The 18193-nt window shown below is 40.3% G+C and overlaps 1 protein-coding gene across 1 annotated transcript; it reads left to right on the forward strand.

Annotated features, from left to right (window-relative positions):
- The first annotated feature begins 690 nt into the window (after positions 1–690).
- cyp26a1 (cytochrome P450, family 26, subfamily A, polypeptide 1) lies at positions 691–7000 on the forward strand. The gene is made up of 7 exons (XM_030755433.1): positions 691–916; positions 1206–1430; positions 1640–1921; positions 2185–2334; positions 2450–2584; positions 6159–6305; positions 6409–7000. Exons 1-7 carry the CDS (start codon positions 728–730, stop codon positions 6745–6747), a joined length of 1467 nt encoding a protein of 488 aa, XP_030611293.1. The 5' UTR covers positions 691–727; the 3' UTR covers positions 6748–7000.
- The last annotated feature ends 11193 nt before the right edge of the window (positions 7001–18193 follow it).

Raw genomic sequence — 18193 nt, forward strand, 5'->3', positions numbered from 1 at the left:
TTGCAGCAAGCTCTTAATCACCCTTCATCTCAGATAGGCAGATACTGCGTTTATTGTTCTGTTGATATTTGATTAAGGCAAGAGGGGAAGCTGGGTCTGGTATTCTGAATAATTACAGCCAAAGTGATGAAGTGAAGTTTTAAAATGCCACAACAGTCACAAGCTATAAAACAAAACCAACTTATAGTTTTAACTATGAATGGCACCAGTGAGGCCCACAGAGAGAGGGATTAAATGCGGCTTTTCCATTTTCTGACGCGCCTGAAAATGCGATCCTCAAAAGCTCATTGCTCCTGAATGGTCGTTGCTGGCAGGCATGATTATTGATCTTATAAGCGGGGCTTAAGCCAAGGTAATGAGTGTGTAAAATAGCTGCCTTATTGCCAACAAAGGCGTCTTGGGACTTCCATTGTCTCGGAGGGAATCATCACCTTTTCTCAGTGAAATCCGCCGCGGATTGTCTGCGTGCAACAGGAGGTAGGGACTAAAGATGTGGCCCCTGGAACAAATGGTAAGGCAAGTCGGCCAGTACAGGTCGGAGGCGGGGCGGAGCGACACCCACAATTAAAGATGAACTTTGCGTGAACTAATTTATCGGAGGGAGGAGAAGGTAACGGGCTACCCGCAGTCTTGGCAGCCTATAAAAGCTGTGGCTGAGAACACCGGAGTCACAGTAGCAGACAGAGCTCCACCTGAACGCTTCACGGGTCCCACAAGACGCTGCAACATGGTTGTGAGTGCACTGCTGACCACGTTCTTATGCACCGTGGCGCTTCCCATTTTGCTGTTCCTGATGGCCGTGAAGCTGTGGGAGGTTTACATACTCCGATGCAGAGACCCGAACTCCCCCTGCCCGCTGCCCCCCGGATCCATGGGCTTACCTTTCATTGGAGAAACGCTACAACTCATCCTCCAGGTAAATGCTGCTTTCACGTAAACGCTTTATGCTGTGTGTGTGTGTGTGTGTGTGTGTGTGTGTGTGTGTGTGTGTGTGTGTGTGTGTGTGTGTGTGTGTGTGTGAACATACACTTCTAATTAAACTCTGCCCCTGTTCCTCTTCGGAAATGTTTACATGTAGTATTTATCACAAGTACATTGCCTTTCCTTTCCGAGTCTGGTTTTATGTTGGCGCGTGTGATCTACAAAGCAAACTCAGTGGTTGCACATCTCTCATTTTGGTTCGGTTTGTGTGAACATATTTACAGAGGAAAACTTTTCTTCGGATGAAACGAGAGAAGTACGGTTACATCTACCGCACACACCTCTTCGGGAACCGCACGGTGCGCGTGACCGGCGCGGATAACGTCAGGCAGATCCTTCTGGGGGAGCACAGGCTGGTATCCGTGCAGTGGCCCGCTTCTGTTCGCACTATCCTGGGCTCGGAGACACTCTCTAACTTGCATGGAGCTCAGCACAAGACTAAGAAAAAAGTAAGTTATCTGGAACTTTACTTAAGGGGAATGTACTTAAATATTTTTGGTTAAAGGAATTTAAAGACATATTATTTTACTTTGGCTATTTACTGACTATTGTACTTTGACAAGATTTTATATTAGTAATTTTATAAATTGTCTGTCAGATTTAGATGAAATGGTCTCATTAAGTCTACCCTGCCATCCACCACTTCTGTCCCTCTCAGGCTATCATGCAGGCCTTTTCCAGGGAAGCTCTAGAGCTATACATCCCCATTATCCAGGAGGAAGTGCAGGCTGCAGTGAAGGAGTGGCTGGCAAGCGACTCCTGCGTGCTTGTCTACCCAGAGATGAAGCGGCTGATGTTCCGCATTGCCATGAGGGTTCTGCTGGGCTTTGAGCCAGAGCAGATTAAAAATGATGAGCGTGAGCTGGTGGAGGCTTTTGAGGAAATGATCAAGAATCTGTTCTCTTTGCCCATTGATGTGCCTTTCAGTGGACTGTACAGGGTAAGAGAAGCATGACATACATACAATTTACAGTGTTTTTTAAGGTTCAATTAAGGTCCATTTATAACAAACTTTTCTTCAGGAGGCAAAGAACAACATGAAATTATTGTACTGTGTCTGAACAGAAGAATTTCATGTTCATAGTTCAGTTAATTTAAGCCTTCACTTCAATCCCCCATTTGATATATATATATATTTTTTTTATTTCCACCTTCTTTTGTCCCTTCATTCTGTTCCTCGGTTTCCTGCTTCCTTTCCTGCAGGGTCTGAAAGCAAGGAACTTCATCCACTCCAAGATTGAGGAGAACATCAAGAAGAAGGTGCAGGAGTCAGACCAGGAGTGGAAACACAGAGATGCCCTGCAGCAGCTCATAGACAGCAGCAACAAGAACAGAGAGCCCATCAGCATGCAGGTAATGACAATGTCAGATTTGCTGCAATGTACATCTGAAAAACTAAACTCAGTATTTTCTGTCCATGAGCCACTGTTATGATCAGAGCCTGAAATGAATCTATTTCTGTTTGCAGGCCATCAAGCAGTCTGCTACAGAGCTGCTGTTTGGGGGGCATGAAACCACAGCCAGCACAGCCACCTCTTTGGTCATGTTCCTGGGTCTAAACCCCAAAGTAGTGGACAGACTAAGGCAGGAACTCATAGACAAGGTGAATACACACTAACTTAATTAGTAATGTTTACAGTGACCGCTGCAATTTATTTTGCAAAAATTAATTCAAAAACAAGAATCAAGGTCTACTTTTTACATTTCCTGAACTGGTCTTCCTCACTAAAATCAGTTACTTATTTGTCGTGGCAGCCACATAATGACAGTCTTTGCTACAATGACCATCTCCATTACCAACATGCTGATGTTACTTTAAAAAATTTTATAGTAAGGTTTGCTTATCTTATAATTGACACTGAGCCAATAATCCACATTGGCGCTCTCTACAAAAAGCTCATTAGTGTAAGATGTTAAACCGCGATCAGGAAGGCCATCTGAAGCCCCGTCAGATGGATAGTGACGAGCTGCTCAGATCAGTGGGGGAAGTATGGTAGTGCAGTGGTTAGCACTGTTGCCTTACAGCAAGAAGGCTTTTGGTTTGAACCCCTTCCGGTGCCTGGATGGGTTTCCTCTGGGCACTTTAGCTTCCTCCCACAGTCCAAAGACATGCATGTTAGGGTAGGATAGATTCAATTTTATTTATATAGCACTAAATCACAATAGTTGCCTCAAATCGCTTTATATTGTAAGGTTAAAAACCCTACAATAATGCAGAAAAAACACCAAAAATCAGACAACCTCCTGTGAGCAAGCTTGGTGACAGTGGGAAGGAAAAACTCCCTTTTAACCAGAAGAAACCTCCGGCAGAACCAGCCTAAGGAAGGGGCATCCATCTGCCTCGACTGGTTGGGGGTGAGGAGAGGGAAACAGGACAAAAGACATGCTGTGGAAGAGAACCGGAGATTAATAATAACTAATGATTAACTGCTGAGTGGTGTATAAACGGATTAAAAAGAGGTGATTGAAAAAGAAATAATCAGTGCATCATAGGAAGCCCCCAGCTGCCGAGGCCCATTGTGCCGTAACTAAGGGAGGGTTCAGTGTCACCTGATCCACCTATAAGCTTGATCAAAAAGGTAAGTTTTAAGCCTAACCTTAAAAGTAGAGTGTGTCTGGCTCCCAAACCCAAACTGGGAGCTGGTTCCACAGAAGTGGGGCCTGAACGCTGAAGGCCTCCTATTTTACTTTTAAATACACCAGGAACCACAAGTAAGCCAGCAGTCTGAGAGCAAAGTGCTCTATTGGGGTGATATGGGACTATGAGGTCTTTAGGATAAGATGGGACCTGATTATTCAAGATCTTGTATGTGAAGAGAATACATTTAAATTTAATTCTGGATTTAATAGGGAGCCAATGAAGAGAAGCCTATATGGGAGAATTATGCTCTCTTTCTACTTCATCAGTACTCTTGCTGCTGCATTTTGGTTCAACTGAAGGCTTTTCAGGAAGTGTTTCGAACAGGCTGATAATAATGAATTGCAGTAGTCCAGCCTAGAAGTAATTAATGCATGAGGTAGTTTTTCAGCATCACTCTGAGACAGGCTGTTTTTAGCAACATTGTGCAAATGCAAGAAAGTGGTCCTACATATTTGTTTAAATGTACATTGAAGGACATATCCTGGTCAAAATGACTCCAAGATTTCTCAGTGTTACTGGAGGCCAAAATAGTGCCATCCAGAGTAAGTATCTGGTAGACACTGTTTCTAAGATTTTTAGGGCTGAATACATGAACTCCAGTTTTATCTGAATTTAGAAGCAGGAAATTGGAAGTCATCTAGCATTTTATGTCTTTAAGACATTCCTGCAGTTTAATTAATTAGTGTGTGTCATCTGGCCTCATGGATAGATAAAGCTGGGTCTCATCTGCATAGCAATCAAAATTTATACTGTACCTTCTAATAATACTACCCAAGGGAAGCATCTATCCATTCTCCTCTGCTTATCCGGTTCAGGGTTGTGGCCAAGGGAAGCATGTATAATGTAAATAAAACTGGTCCTAGCACAGAACCCCGTGGAACTCCATAATTAACCTTAGTGTGTGAAGAAGATTCCCCATTTACATGAACAAATTGGAGTCTCTTAGATCTGATTCAAACCACTGCAGCACAGTACCTTTAATACCTACAGCATGCTCTAATCTCTGTAATATATCATGGTGAACAGTATCGAATGCTGCACTGAGGTCTAGCAAGACAAGCACAGAGATGAGTCCACTGTCAGAGGCTGTAAGAAGATCATTTATAACCTGCACTAATGCTGTTTGTGTTTTTGTAATGCACACTAAATCCTGACAAACTCTTCAAATAAACCATTCCTCTGCAGATGATCAGTTAGCTGTTTTACAACTACTCTTTCAAGACTTTTTGGGATAAAAGGAAGGTTGGAGATTGGCCTACAATTAGCTAAGACAGCGAGGTCAAGTGACTGGTTATGTAATGGTTTAATTACTGCCACCTAAAAAGCCTGTGGTATGTAGTCTGTAAATAGAGAGACTGATCCTATTTAAGATTTAATCTTTAATTGTAGGACCTCTTTGAGCAGTCTTATAGGAATGGGTCAAATGGACATGTTCATGGTTTGGAGGAAGTAACTATTGAAGGTAATTCAGGAAGATCAATCAGAGGGAAAGTGTAAATAACAGTAGTACTGAAAGTAGCTGAATATAATTATACATCTGGTTATGAATCATTTTTTTCTCTAATGGTTAAAATTGTGAAGAACTTCATGAAATCATTACTAGTTAACTCGACTCAGCAAAGCTCTGACTCTGTGAGCCTGGCTAAAGGTTCAACACTTATTTTCTTCAATCAGTGATGAATAGTAAGTAAGAAGTCTTTAACTTTAATGAGAGTTTATATATCACACTCAGACTGCTGGCTTACATGTGGTTCCTGGGCTATTTAAAAGTAGAATGGGAGGCAGAGCCTTCAACTTTCAGACCCCTCTTTTGTGGAGCCAGTTTGGATTTGGGAGACAGACACCCTCTCTATTTTTAAGATTAGGCTTAAAACTTTCCTTTTGGATCAATCTTATCGTAAGGGCTGGATCAGGTGACCCTGAACTCTCCCTTAGTTATGTTCCAATAGGCTGGGGGATTCCCATGATGCACTCTCTTATTCACTCACCTCTTTTCACTCTTTGTGTTTATACACCACTCTGCATTTAATCATTAGTTATTATCAATCTCTGGTTCTCTTCCACAGTGTGTCTTTTTGTCCTGTCTCTCTCTCCCCTCACCCCCAACCAGTCGAGACAGATGACTGCCCCTCCCTCAGGCTGGTTCTGCCAGAGGTTTCTTCTGGTTAAAAGGGAGTTTTTCCTTCCCACTGTTGCCAAGTGCTAGTGCTTGCTCACAGGGGGTTGTCTGATTGTTGGGATTTTCTCTGTATTATTGTAGGATATTCACCTTACAATATAAAAATCAGCTTGAGGTGACTATTGTGATTTGGTGCTATATAAATAAAATTGAATTATTTTATTGCTGCCCCCACTGGCACCTGTGTTTGTTTTTGTTTGTTTGTTTGTTTTTTTTCTTGTTTTGGGTTTTTTTTTGTTTGTTTTCAGAATGCTTATTAGCTTGAACTGTTTGATTCTACCACTGTGCAATAACAGAAACAAGTGGCTCAATTCCTAACACTGTCTTTGGGTTCTCAACACAAATGTTTATCTTCAGGTGGAGCAGGGTATGGACCTCCAGAGTCTGAACATTGAGTCCTTGGAGCAGTTGAAATACACAGGCTGTGTCATTAAAGAGACACTCAGGATCAACCCTCCTGTGCCTGGAGGCTTCAGAGTAGCCCTCAAAACCTTTGAGCTCAATGTAAGCTTTTTTTTTTTTTTTTTTTTTAAACAATATGAAAGTGAAAGTTTAAAGAGGCATGATAGAAAACCTGCTCACTGATAATTTCCACTTATCTCCTCAGGGTTACCAGATTCCCAAAGGTTGGAATGTTGTATATAGCATCTGTGATACTCATGATGTGGCACAAATCTTCCCCAACAAAGAAGACTTCCAGCCAGAGCGCTTCATGACCAACCCTTGTGCTAACTCCTCCAGATTTCAATACATCCCATTTGGGGGTGGCTCCAGGATGTGCATTGGGAAGGAATTTGCCAAGGTTATGCTGAAGGTTTTCCTGGTGGAGGTGGTTACAAAGTGTCATTGGACTCTTTTAAATGGGCCTCCAACCATGAAAACAGGACCTACTGTCTATCCTGAAGACAACCTACCAACCAAGTTCACTAGCTATGTACAAAATTAAACTAATATGTTGAGGATTTTTTCCTAGAACAGACTAAATGTCGAATGTTTTGGCTCCAGAAACGGATCATAGGCCACACCACTTACAACAGAAAATGTTTTTTTTTTTCTTTTTGCCACATGTCAGTGTGGTGTTTTTAAGCATTAACTGTACATACTGTAGATTACACAAGAGCATATTTTATACTATACTATTTATACATTGATTTGTATATATTTTCTTGATATAAGCAAACTAAATGAGACACTTTGTAGACTCCTCTGAGCTGATTAAAGTATTCCATGTAGGACTTTGTACATATTTAATTTGTCTGTTTTATATAACTTTTGTATTGTACTTCAGCTTATTTAAATGAATTATGTTTTAATGTGTGGGTTTTTTTTATTTAATAAAGTATTTTGCAGAGAACTTATTTATTTTTGCATTTAATTGTTAGAGGTACACTGAACCAAAACATGACTGCATCTACCTATGCTAATATACCGTTGATCATTTGTATACTACTAAAACAGCTCAGACCCATTTGTATTTACAATTCTACATTTTGCGTCACTGCTGCCACTATATTGTCTTCTGTTTTCATTTCTTCTTCTCCGTCCTGCTATTCCAACTTTACCTTTTGGTAATATACACGCGTCCATCTGGAAAAACAAACGACCAAACAAAAAACAAAAACTGCCTAACAAATAAGGCTAACAGTGGTCTTTCATTTCCTTCTTGGACACTGTGTGCTGGTGAAGTGCAAATTCTTTAGAAATGGCTCTGTAACCTTTTCCTGGTGAGCATCAAGAGATAACTATTCTTTTCTGAGGCCATAACAAATCTCTGTTGCCATGAATCATTTCTGCAAACGTTTGTGAAGATCAGACTTTGATAGATCTCTGCTCTTTAAATATTCACTCACACCTGGTTGTTATCCCTGAAAACACCTGATCTAACTGCTATTCATTAAAGTGCACAGGCCTTTGCCTGTAAGAGGAATAATACTGGATCGCTTTCTCCAGTAGACGTGTATTATATTATGGCATTTGTTAAAGGGGTTCACTTTGTCTACTTTTGGGACTTGTTTCAAAGTCAGCTGATGTTCTAGGTCACATTTAGGCAGAAACTTTCTAAAGAGTTGACAAACTTTTCACTACCCATATAGTAAAGAGTAGAAGTCCTAGTTTCTGTCAAGCCTCTGACCATAACAGTGATAAGCCAACTAAATAATGATGTGAGCTTTATCTCTCCATTTCTGTCATCTGTCAGGACAAAAGGTACAATCCTCAAATCCAGGCCTCGAGGTCCGCTGTCCTGCAGCTTTTAGATGTGTCCCTGATCCAACACATCTGAATCAAATGGCTGAATTACCTCCTCAGTATGCAGTCAAGTTTTCCAGAGTCCCGCTAATGACTTCTATATTTGACTCAGGTGTGTTGGATCAGGGACACATCTAAAACCTGCAGGACACCGGACCTCGAGGCCTGGATTTGAGGATCCCTGCTCTAAATCATATTGTGTATGAGAAAATGATTGCAAATGACAATTAAACAGAAAGGAAACAAAACATCCCCTATCTCAGTCACATAGATACTCACATGTTTTACACACCAGTATTATGGTTTAGCTGGGTGGGCTCTAGTTTCTGTTTTTTCTTTTTTTATTAACCTCTCTATTCTTACTCTTAGTCAGGTGGAGTTGCTGTCCTGGCACTGTGTCTCAGATCTGGGGGTGGAGCCTTCCTGCCCTGGCAGTCCTTCCCTCACCTGTTATGGTGTAATCAAGAGCTGGGTATTTCTAGGCAGATGGGTGATGCAGTTCTCCTCTAGATTGCCCTTGCAAACATGGTGATGGTCAGGTCTCTTTGGTTTTCACTAGGTTCCTGTGCTTACCCATGTGTAACCTGCCTTCTCTACTAGTTGCCAGAACCCAGTGATCTCTGGAAACCTGCAAACTCCAAATCGAGCATTCCTATAGATTGTGAGCGCCTCCAGCTGCATCTCTGTTCTCTGGCATGCCAGCTCTCCACCTGCCTCCTTTTGGCTGTTCTCAGAACCCTCCTGCTGACCAAGTACTCAATTTACTCAATTAAAAACACATCAATACTCATTCCCACTTGCATGGTCCTCTGCTAATACTCTCTCTCCTCTCCGACAGAGCCCCTGATTGCATCCCTGTAGAGAGTTCACTCAGTTCAGTAACCAGTCACTTACCAGAATCTTTTTCCATTTTTACAATAAACACCTCAAAACTGCAAACATCTGCTTGATTCTGTTTTCATTTCAAACCAAACTATGACTACTGTGTTCTATAATCAGCTAGCTACTTCATCTCCCTATCACACTCCTGGTTTACCTTTGTGACACACAGTCCTCCCTGAATCCTTTGCTTTCTTTTAGGCAAATGTTTTGTTTATTTATATTTCAGTAAATTTTATTCTTTTTGTTAATCTCAACATTTACATACAGTTTAACTGTTTAAAATGAATTATTTGTGTTTTATTTTCAATGATTGTATATAAAAGATAGACACAGCCACAGTAATGTTATTCATTGGTCAGTGGTTGCATTGTGAAGCCTTGACCTGAGCTTGGTGCTTTGAAACTGGACATGATGAGTCTAACGTTGAAACGAGGCACACTGCATGCTGAACGGTTAGCCAACTTGTCAGTCATGATGATGCATGATAATCCCCTGCCTTATTGTCCTTTTGTTACTCCATTGAGCCATAATTTAGCAAACCATGTTTAGTACTGTATGATTTGAAATGACTGAGGCTGTAAACTTATCAGTAAAGTGTTTACTGTGGCCACAGATCAAGTCAACCAAAAGGTCATTTTCCAGTAGACTTCTATTAAAACTGGACATCTTTTTGCAACCAGAGGAGTTGCCTGCTGCTGGCCATTAGGAAGAAAGAAAGTTTAAGGTAGTTTGGCATTGGCTTCACTTTTCAGACACAGGACATCCGTCTATTACATACAGTTTATGACCTTCATGCAAGTATTGCATATTTTTACATATAAATCCAGGGAAATTAGAATACCTGGACTAAAGGCTATATTTAAAAAAAATTAATAAATTGAGACTATATCACAACTTCATTATAAAAATGCATAAATGAATTAGTGCAGTTGTAGTGAGGTATGTCAGTGTAATTGTAAATGATGAGATCAAGAGCAATATAGGAGAAATCTGGAATCCATAGGAGTGAAAGCAAAGATGTGCCCTGATGACCCTAACAGATGAGCAGTCAGAGGGTGAAACAGAGTTCATACTGATCAGTTCACTTTCAGGGCATCAAGCTAGTAAAGATTCACAGTGGAACAATAAAAGCAGTCCTGTAACACAGATTCATGATCATTGCAGGTCCTCTCATTCAGGATTACAAGCTGTTAATGGATTATTAAATGTGTTTATGACATAAAGGCAGAAAATAGTTTGTGGAGCTGGCTTTGCAGATTTCTCTCAAACAACACACTTGGAGCTGGCAGAGAAAGCAGCTCCTAATGATCAGATTATCTGGTTAGCGTACTGAGTTCACTGCGTGTAAAACAAGTCCCAACAGTGTCATCCAACCTTACTGAGGAGCAAATGTTTTTGAAGCTGTTTTGAATTGCCACACTTAGAGATTGGGTGAGGAGAATGCGGCCGTAGCCTCCTCCTGGATCAGAATACCTCCCTGATCTCTAAACAGAAACTATGTACATTTGGCGCATTTATGTGTTTGCTGTCTTGACCCTTACTTCCTTCCTTTACAGGTTGTCTCTCCTCCCATGCTGCACTAAGTTCATGAGAAAGTGAGAGGAAACGGTGTATGAAGAAATTAAGAAAGAAAACTTGTAACAGAGAAGCTTACACATTTTCACACGCCTGAGCAAGGACTGCATGATATGAGCATAATAGTTCAAGTTCATGGGCAGGAGCATGCCTCAAACATGCCCTCTCCTGTCATATACCTATAAATGTTTTCCCACACTTCACACCTGTTTGTTCTTGTTTTCCTTTCGTGTCCTGTTCTCTCCCTTTGCATTTTCACTTTGTATCTCTACTATTGCTCCCAATGAAGGCATGTGTGTAAAAATATTAAAAACACATTCAAATATGGTAATTTAATACTAGAGTTAAGATGTGCTTAGCTTAGCATGTAAAACCAGCACATTCTTTTCCCCATTAGTACAATTTTGTCAGTTCTATATGCAAAAATGTGTTCATGCCCTGTTTTGGACACTTGTTTAGTTTTCTGTGTGTTTTTGTCTTATTTTCCTTTAATGTTTGTTTTCATTGCTGTTTGGTTAGGTTCAATTCCCTTCAATTTTATTTATGTAGCACCAATTTACAACAACAGTCACCTCAAGGGGCTTTTACATTGTAAAGTAAAGACTGTGCAATATTAGAAAGAGACAAACAAGCACACAACCCCCTATCAACAGCAATTGGTGACAGTGAGAAGGAAAAACTCCCTTTTAAGGGGAAGAAACCTGCAGCAGAACCAGGCTCAGGGAGGGGCAGTGATTCACTGCGACCCGTTGGGTGTGAGGGGAAAGAAAAGAGAGCAGACTTTAGACAAGCAGACAGCTTGGTTAGGTTTAGTTTGAAATCATGGTTTGGATTATGTTACATTGTTTTGCTATACTGACTCTGCATATTGAGAAATTATGCAAAAGTTTATATTGTGCTAACACTTGACTCTGATGTATGTAACGAGTTGGGACTGAGACCCTGCTGGGTCTACGATCAAAATACATCTGAGTATACGTCTGAATCTGTCTTACACTATTGTCTAGTCTGTTTTTATTTGTATATGAACCTAAATGTAAAAATGCATGACTAAAAAAATGTAAAAAGGTAAATGAAAATGTGATGACTGACCTGCTGCATGTGTTTACATGTGGATACTCAGTAACCAGGTTACTACAGTGTATGTTGAGACATTCTCTGAATACATGCATAGCCTGGATTCTCTGAGTAAACTGGTCATTCACGTCAGACAGTGAAGAGTGTCATCAGTCTGACGGTGCGTGAAACTTTTTGGCTGCATGTATTTGTAACACTGTAACCTTCACTTTGTTTGGCAAATAAGAGCCAGAGTTTCTGTACTTCAGTGGAACCTTTACTGGCAAATGTGGTTTGGCTTCTTTCACAAGTTGATTCTCATTCTGGTGCCATTCTGATTTATACCCAGCCTCCCTCCATACCATGTTGACTTCTTAGCTTTGTGCTGTTGTCCCTGGCCCTTGTTTATTACTGTGCTTCTTGCAATTATTGGATCCACAAATGCTGAACTGTTGTCCTTAGTGTAAGTCACCGTGGATAAGAGTTTCAGCTTAATGGCCAAATTGTAATAGTAAATTGTAGCTGACACCTTTATGTCCAGTTATCCTATCGCTGCTGGTCCAGCCCTCGAACGATGTGAATGAACTTTTCTGAACTTTGCCTCCTCTCCTCATTTTAAAGAGCATTTCCTCCCCACCATTGTTCACCATCACCCAGCAGAAACAACACTCTGCACGGCCAAGGCCATTTTGTCTACATTTTTGACCATTTTAGTGAATTTACAACACAGTGTTGAAAAAGGTTTAAAGCTTGTTCGCTTTCATTTAGATCCCAAGGCCTGAAAACAGTCCAAAGTAAATCATTGTAATAGCGGGTAAAGTAGCGTTACTGAAGTCAACACTGAACAACTTTGTTGCCATGAACAATCCATAAGAGTGGGTGGAGGCAAAGAAAACCACAGGGAAGAAAGAGAAAGAAAAACAGGAGAAGTCTGTATTTGTACAGTACAGTGCAAAAGTCCTGCGTTACCCCTCATTTCTTCTTATTTTACTTGGAAAATTAGAAAGACTTGCAGTGATTTATTGAAGCGTGCAAACATACATGAAAAAGCAGTATATGAGGCAAAAAAATAAATACACATTTACACAATTCTAAACTAAGCTTATAAGCTTGAAAGTCAGTATTTGGCACGGCCACCTTTATTCGTCAACACAGTCTGAACTCTTTAGACAGGGATGGGCAGTTAATTTTCCCAATTCTTCTCAATATTAATTTTATTTCTTTATGAACTGCTACTTGCCTATGTCACCATTTTCAGTCTCATGCTTCTCCAAAAGTGCAACAAACTGTCTGTGATTCAGTGCTTTTGTCCTCAAGAAGTTAACTATTTTAGTTACAAATTCAACAACATGGTTAATTTTTGATACTGACTTACACAACACCTGGATATGATGCAAATAATACCAATTTCAGTTCTGTGTTCATTTCATCCGCTTTATTTTGTATCCACTTCAAAAGTCCAGCATTTTCAGGTCCTATTATAGTTCTTGGATTTTTTTTTTCATGTTTTATAAGGACATGACTTTCAGATACTGTTCTTCTGCCATTGATAGTTTTTAGGTCTGCCAATATCTGATTTTGCGCCCATTTATTTTGTACCATTACATTAAGGTGCAAAACTGTCACCAGATGTTCAAGTCAACCTCACTTCCCCTGTGACGAGCACAACAGCAGCACCTTATGAACTGGCTCCAATGATAAACCATTTCATCCCCAATGGTACAATAAGGTACTTTAATTTTTGAGAGTGTATTTGCTATTTGATCAAGATCTTCAGTATCAAAACTAAAGAGACTAAGATTAAGGTCCATTCCACTGTATAGAAAACTAGACATTCTCCACAGGGTAGCTAGCAGACAAATGTTTGTTTATTGGAAAAAGCTGCATAAAAAGCATAATGTTACATGCCCCATGAGTTACTTAAAAAAAATTACCTTAAATGAAAATCTGCTGTGGAGTGCTCTGAGCGCCCAGTAAGATGTGTTAATAGTGCCATTAACATTGTTGTTAGTGGTTTGGTGTGATTAGCATGCAGCCTTGAGGGGAACCAGTGCTGAGTGTGAGTGTGGAGGAGAGATGGGGGCCACATCTGACAGATTGTGGGCGGTGAGTGTGGAAGTGTTGTATCCAGATGCAGGTGGGAAGGGGGATCTGCAGTTTGAGCAGTTTGGTGGTTAAGATATCCGGGACGATTGTGTTAAATGTTGAGCTGTAGTCCACAAAGAGCATCCTCGCATAGCTCATATAGCACATAGCTCTTGTGGTAACATATGTTACAGTGAGTCGATTTAGAGAGGCCAGCAACTGACGATCACACTATCACTAATATTCTCTGTAAAGTTGTGTCAGGGTCTGTGGAGGTAGACTGTGGAGAGCGCAGAGGAATGTGGACCCAAAAACAGCACGTGGGGAGGCAAACATGGTGAAACTGAAAGTGTGTCTTTTATTAGACTATACGTGGGTAATACAGTAGAAAACACTAAAATCTAACAGAACTAAATTTACTTATAACATCACGCTGGGAATTCACTGGAGGCTATAAACTACAGAAACAAAACCTCTGGGAACACATAGCTGAACTAAATCACAGAGAATGAGACAGGGAAGTAAAGCTGAATACAAAACACAAGGAATGGACTAGTTCTTATATAGGCATCACATAGTAACATAGCTAGTTCTACTCTAGCTGAGCACTCAAAGCACTTTATACCACACATTTGCATTTACCCATTCACACAAGCACTATTTCAAAGTACTTTCTATCTAACATTCACACACATTCATGCTCCAATGGTTGCATTGGAGAGCAACTTGGGGTTCAGTATCTTGCCCAAGGATACTTTGGCATGCAGACAGGAGCAACCAGGAATCAAACCACCAACCTTCCGATTAGTAGATGACCTGTTCTACCTCCTGAGCCACAGCCACTCCCAAGAGACAAGAGACTGACAAACTACAACAGGAAACAACTGAGCAAAGAGGCAGGAACACAGACTTGACACCACACATGTATAAACATAGCACAGGAGACAAGACACAAGAGAGAGGGCACATTATGGTGGGAAGGGCCCACAGAGGGAGAACTGAACTAAAGCACTAAGAACTGAGAACACAATTAAATAGACTTAAGCATAAAACAAACAAACAATATAAGCACAAGACAAAACAGGAAACTGAATAATTAAATGACCAAAACCACAGAATCAAAAACTCAAAACACTGTGAAGCTAGCTCGGGACCATAACAAGGTGTCTCTGAAAATCCTTTTTGCCTCCCCCCAAAAAACAGAGGCTCTGAAGCAGATCTACAGAAACAAGTTCAGAAGGAAAAACTTTAGAATAATGATTTGATAATAACTAATAATAATAATAATAGAAAATACTAAACAATCCTTTTAAGTAATATTAGATAATTATGACTGTTTTTAATGTTGCAAGAGAAAAATACAAAAGGGTGTGTGAACACCACAACTTCTGTTTCAGTTCTAAAGAAAAGATAGCCTTATTTAACAGTCATTTTGTTAGTTTCTGTTTTAATTACATGGCTTTTATTTTGAAAATAAATATTAAATACAATTTACATTGAGCTCCTAGAGATCAAGTCCTGCCATCTTGTTAAAGCCTCCAGGCAGCGTGTGTGAATCCCCTAACTAAAGTTTGGTTTATATTTGTACGTTTTTTTTGTTTGTTTGTTTTGTTTTTAAAACCTGCAATAGCAATTTACTTGAGTTAGTGGTAACTTAATGTAAGCTAGTGTGAGGCTAAGGAACTGTCTCAAACTATAAAGGAGGGCTCCATTATTAGGCCACAGAAGCAATGGTAGGTAGGGCCCAGATGAAATGGGAAACTATGCTGAATAATCCTGATTTCTGGTAAAACATGCAATGATGATCCTTAGTGCTAACTAAACCTAACTTGGAACAACTGAAACTGTTGCTTGTTAGTATGAAGATAACTACTTAGCTATAAAATATGCTCCACCTCCTGGAATCTGTTTCAGAAGTTGGAAGTTCAAAAATTGGAGAACCATCTTCATCTGTCTTAAGTACTTTAATGTCCCTGATATGGTTTATGCAGAGAAGTCATACACATTGACAGCACATTATTCTAATAGCTCAGAGGACTGAGCAGAGCTCTCTTGGTCTCTGATGGGGAAAGCCTCTCTTTGTCACTTTGTCACAGGGATTGTGGTGTGCAGATTTTCTTGGTTGCCTGTTGCCCTCAAACATACTTTGACAAGTTCAAAAGTTCAGCACAGCTTCAAACTCTGTCAGTGACCATGGAGGCAAGCAGTCTATTCTCCTGTGCTAATCTCCATTTCCAGTAACAGCTATTCCCACATGAAGCTGAAGGAATGCTTAGGTTACCAGGAGACTCACAACATAAGGTCAAGGTGAGGGTGATACCAATGATTTAGAAAACAGGTCATCCAGGAGGCAGTGATGATACACATTCATGTGCCACAGTCATAGCGAGTTCTATATTGTGTCAAGCTTTCTGGGTAGACGGGGTGCGTAGACTTTACCTGTGATGCCCCCTTATTGAGATAGTGGCAAACAATTATTAATTAGTTTCAAATAAGGATTTTCTTTTCTTTTTTTTCTTTTTACAGCAGTGATGTGAGTGCTGAGACTGAGACCTTGTGCACTGTGGGTGTGTTATGACTGTAGGTATGTGGTGATGGGAGATTTCTATCCCTCCTGACACACTGATGAAACTGTTCTATTGCAGTGTTCAAAGACCACAGCCTTTCTTCCTCATCAAAGGCCTGATGCTCTCTGAAATGTGACATAGACCTGTTAGTTCCTTTGGCCTTTCCACGGCCTCCTACTTAGATAATCAGATCATCTAAAGTGTTTGTACGAGCAGGTGCGTGCACTGCATGCATGGGGTGCTTAGGAGCAATGTGGCATATCATGGCTAAAGATTCAGGATATCAGAAAGTGAAACTGATTGTAGAGAGGGAGGGTTGTATGTGTTTCTCCTTTGACTGTAGACATCAGGCAGTCTTTCATCATTTATGAGGCAGGGTGTGGTATTTGGATGTAAATGTTGTTGGGAAGACATTAATGGCGCTAGGGAACGAGCGTCGTTTGTGCCTTTTATGTCCCTTTGTCTTTTAGATGTTAGATTGCTCCTGGGCTCATGAAAGTAGGGAATTGTTGTAAAGTTCAGTGACGTGACTCCCTGACCTGACCTGACCTGCTTCATCCTCTCAGCTCAGTCCTCCTCACCATTCCTTTAGGCCAATCCCAGAGTGTAAAGATTTTCACATGGTCCTTTAAATAATAAAACTATTTGTTCAGATTCCCTTTAAAGACAGTCAGTTCATGGGCAGTCATGATGGGATGACATGTTACAAGAGAACAAAATTAGATGAAATAATGTTTACATATATTTATGTTATTAATATAAGAAATAATATAGATTATTGATTTTATTCCATAAGTTTATTCCATAAATTAAAAATATTTATGTAATATTTAAAAGAAGTGTGTCTGAATAGCAAAAATAAATAAATTTTTTTTAAAAATCATTGTTTTTTGTGTCACCTGTATTAAAACAAATGGCTGGATTTTACTAAATAATTCACAGATAACCTAAGGTCAGAGAGTTGCATTCTCATGCTTATCAAGCTGTCATAGGGCTAAAGGCAACTTTAAACCACATCAGAATATTTAGAGATAGTAGATGGTATCCTGTATATTATTTGTATGTCTCACTTCACCATCATAAAGTGAAAGAGAAAAAGTATGTTTTTGAACTAACTGTAGAAGAAGAGGATAGAAGAAGATAAATGGAGTAGGATATGTATGTGAGTATGTGTGTGTGAATCGCATTTTGGAGGTGAAGAGCGTGCTGGACAGGATCATGAGTTTGAATCTGGAAATCAAAAGGGTGATGTTGAATGTTTTCATTGCATATGTGACCCAAGTTGGATACCAGGAGAGAGGAATTCTGGATGAAGTGGTAGAGAGTGTCCTCTGGGGGAGAGATTGGTGATTGTAGCAGACCTCCATGGACATGTAGGTGAAGGGAACAGATGGTAGTAGATTTTGCGAAAAGGATGGAAATAACATATAAGGTTACATGTTATGCAGAAGTTGCAAAGCAAAAAAGGCTAAAAGTAAGTTGTCTGTGAGACCGGACACTAAGCAAGGGAGAAAAAGACTTGTGTCAATTGGCTAGGCAGAGAATTTGAGCTGGAAAGGATGTGCAGTAGGTTGATGTAATTAAGGCCAAAGATGAAAATGTGCTAACAAGTGAAGCGAGTGTGTTGAGAAGAAACCATACGTCATAAGGTGGCACTGACAAAAAGACAGCAGGCCATGCTGGAAGTGGCAGAGTTGAAGATGCTAAGTTTTTTATTGGGAATGACCAGGATGGACAGGATTAGAATTTTGTATATTAGAGGGACAGCTAAGTGAAGCAAGGCTGAGATGGTTTGGATATGTGCAGAGGAGGGATAGTGGATGCGCTGGACAAAGAATCTTCAATATGGAGCTGCAAGGCAGGAGGAAAAGAGGAAGACCACAGAAAAGATTCACGGATATGGTGAAGAAAGACATGCAGAGGGTTGATGTGACAGAGGAGGATGCAGAGGATATGGTGAGATGCTGCGGCGACTCCTAA

This window comes from Archocentrus centrarchus, chromosome 19 (genome assembly GCF_007364275.1).
Source record: "Archocentrus centrarchus isolate MPI-CPG fArcCen1 chromosome 19, fArcCen1, whole genome shotgun sequence".
Taxonomy (NCBI): domain Eukaryota; kingdom Metazoa; phylum Chordata; class Actinopteri; order Cichliformes; family Cichlidae; genus Archocentrus; species Archocentrus centrarchus.

What these genes read in the sequence shown, in the direction of transcription:
- cyp26a1 (XM_030755433.1), top strand. Translation starts at nt 728, where the DNA reads ATGGTTGTGAGTGCACTGCTGACCACGTTCTTATGCACCGTGGCGCTT. An exon ending in CTTTCAGTGGACTGTACAGG is followed by an intron (nt 1,922 to 2,184) that starts GTAAGAGAAGCA and finishes CCTTTCCTGCAG; the next exon opens with GGTCTGAAAGCAAGGAACTT. An exon ending in GAGAGCCCATCAGCATGCAG is followed by an intron (nt 2,335 to 2,449) that starts GTAATGACAATG and finishes TTCTGTTTGCAG; the next exon opens with GCCATCAAGCAGTCTGCTAC.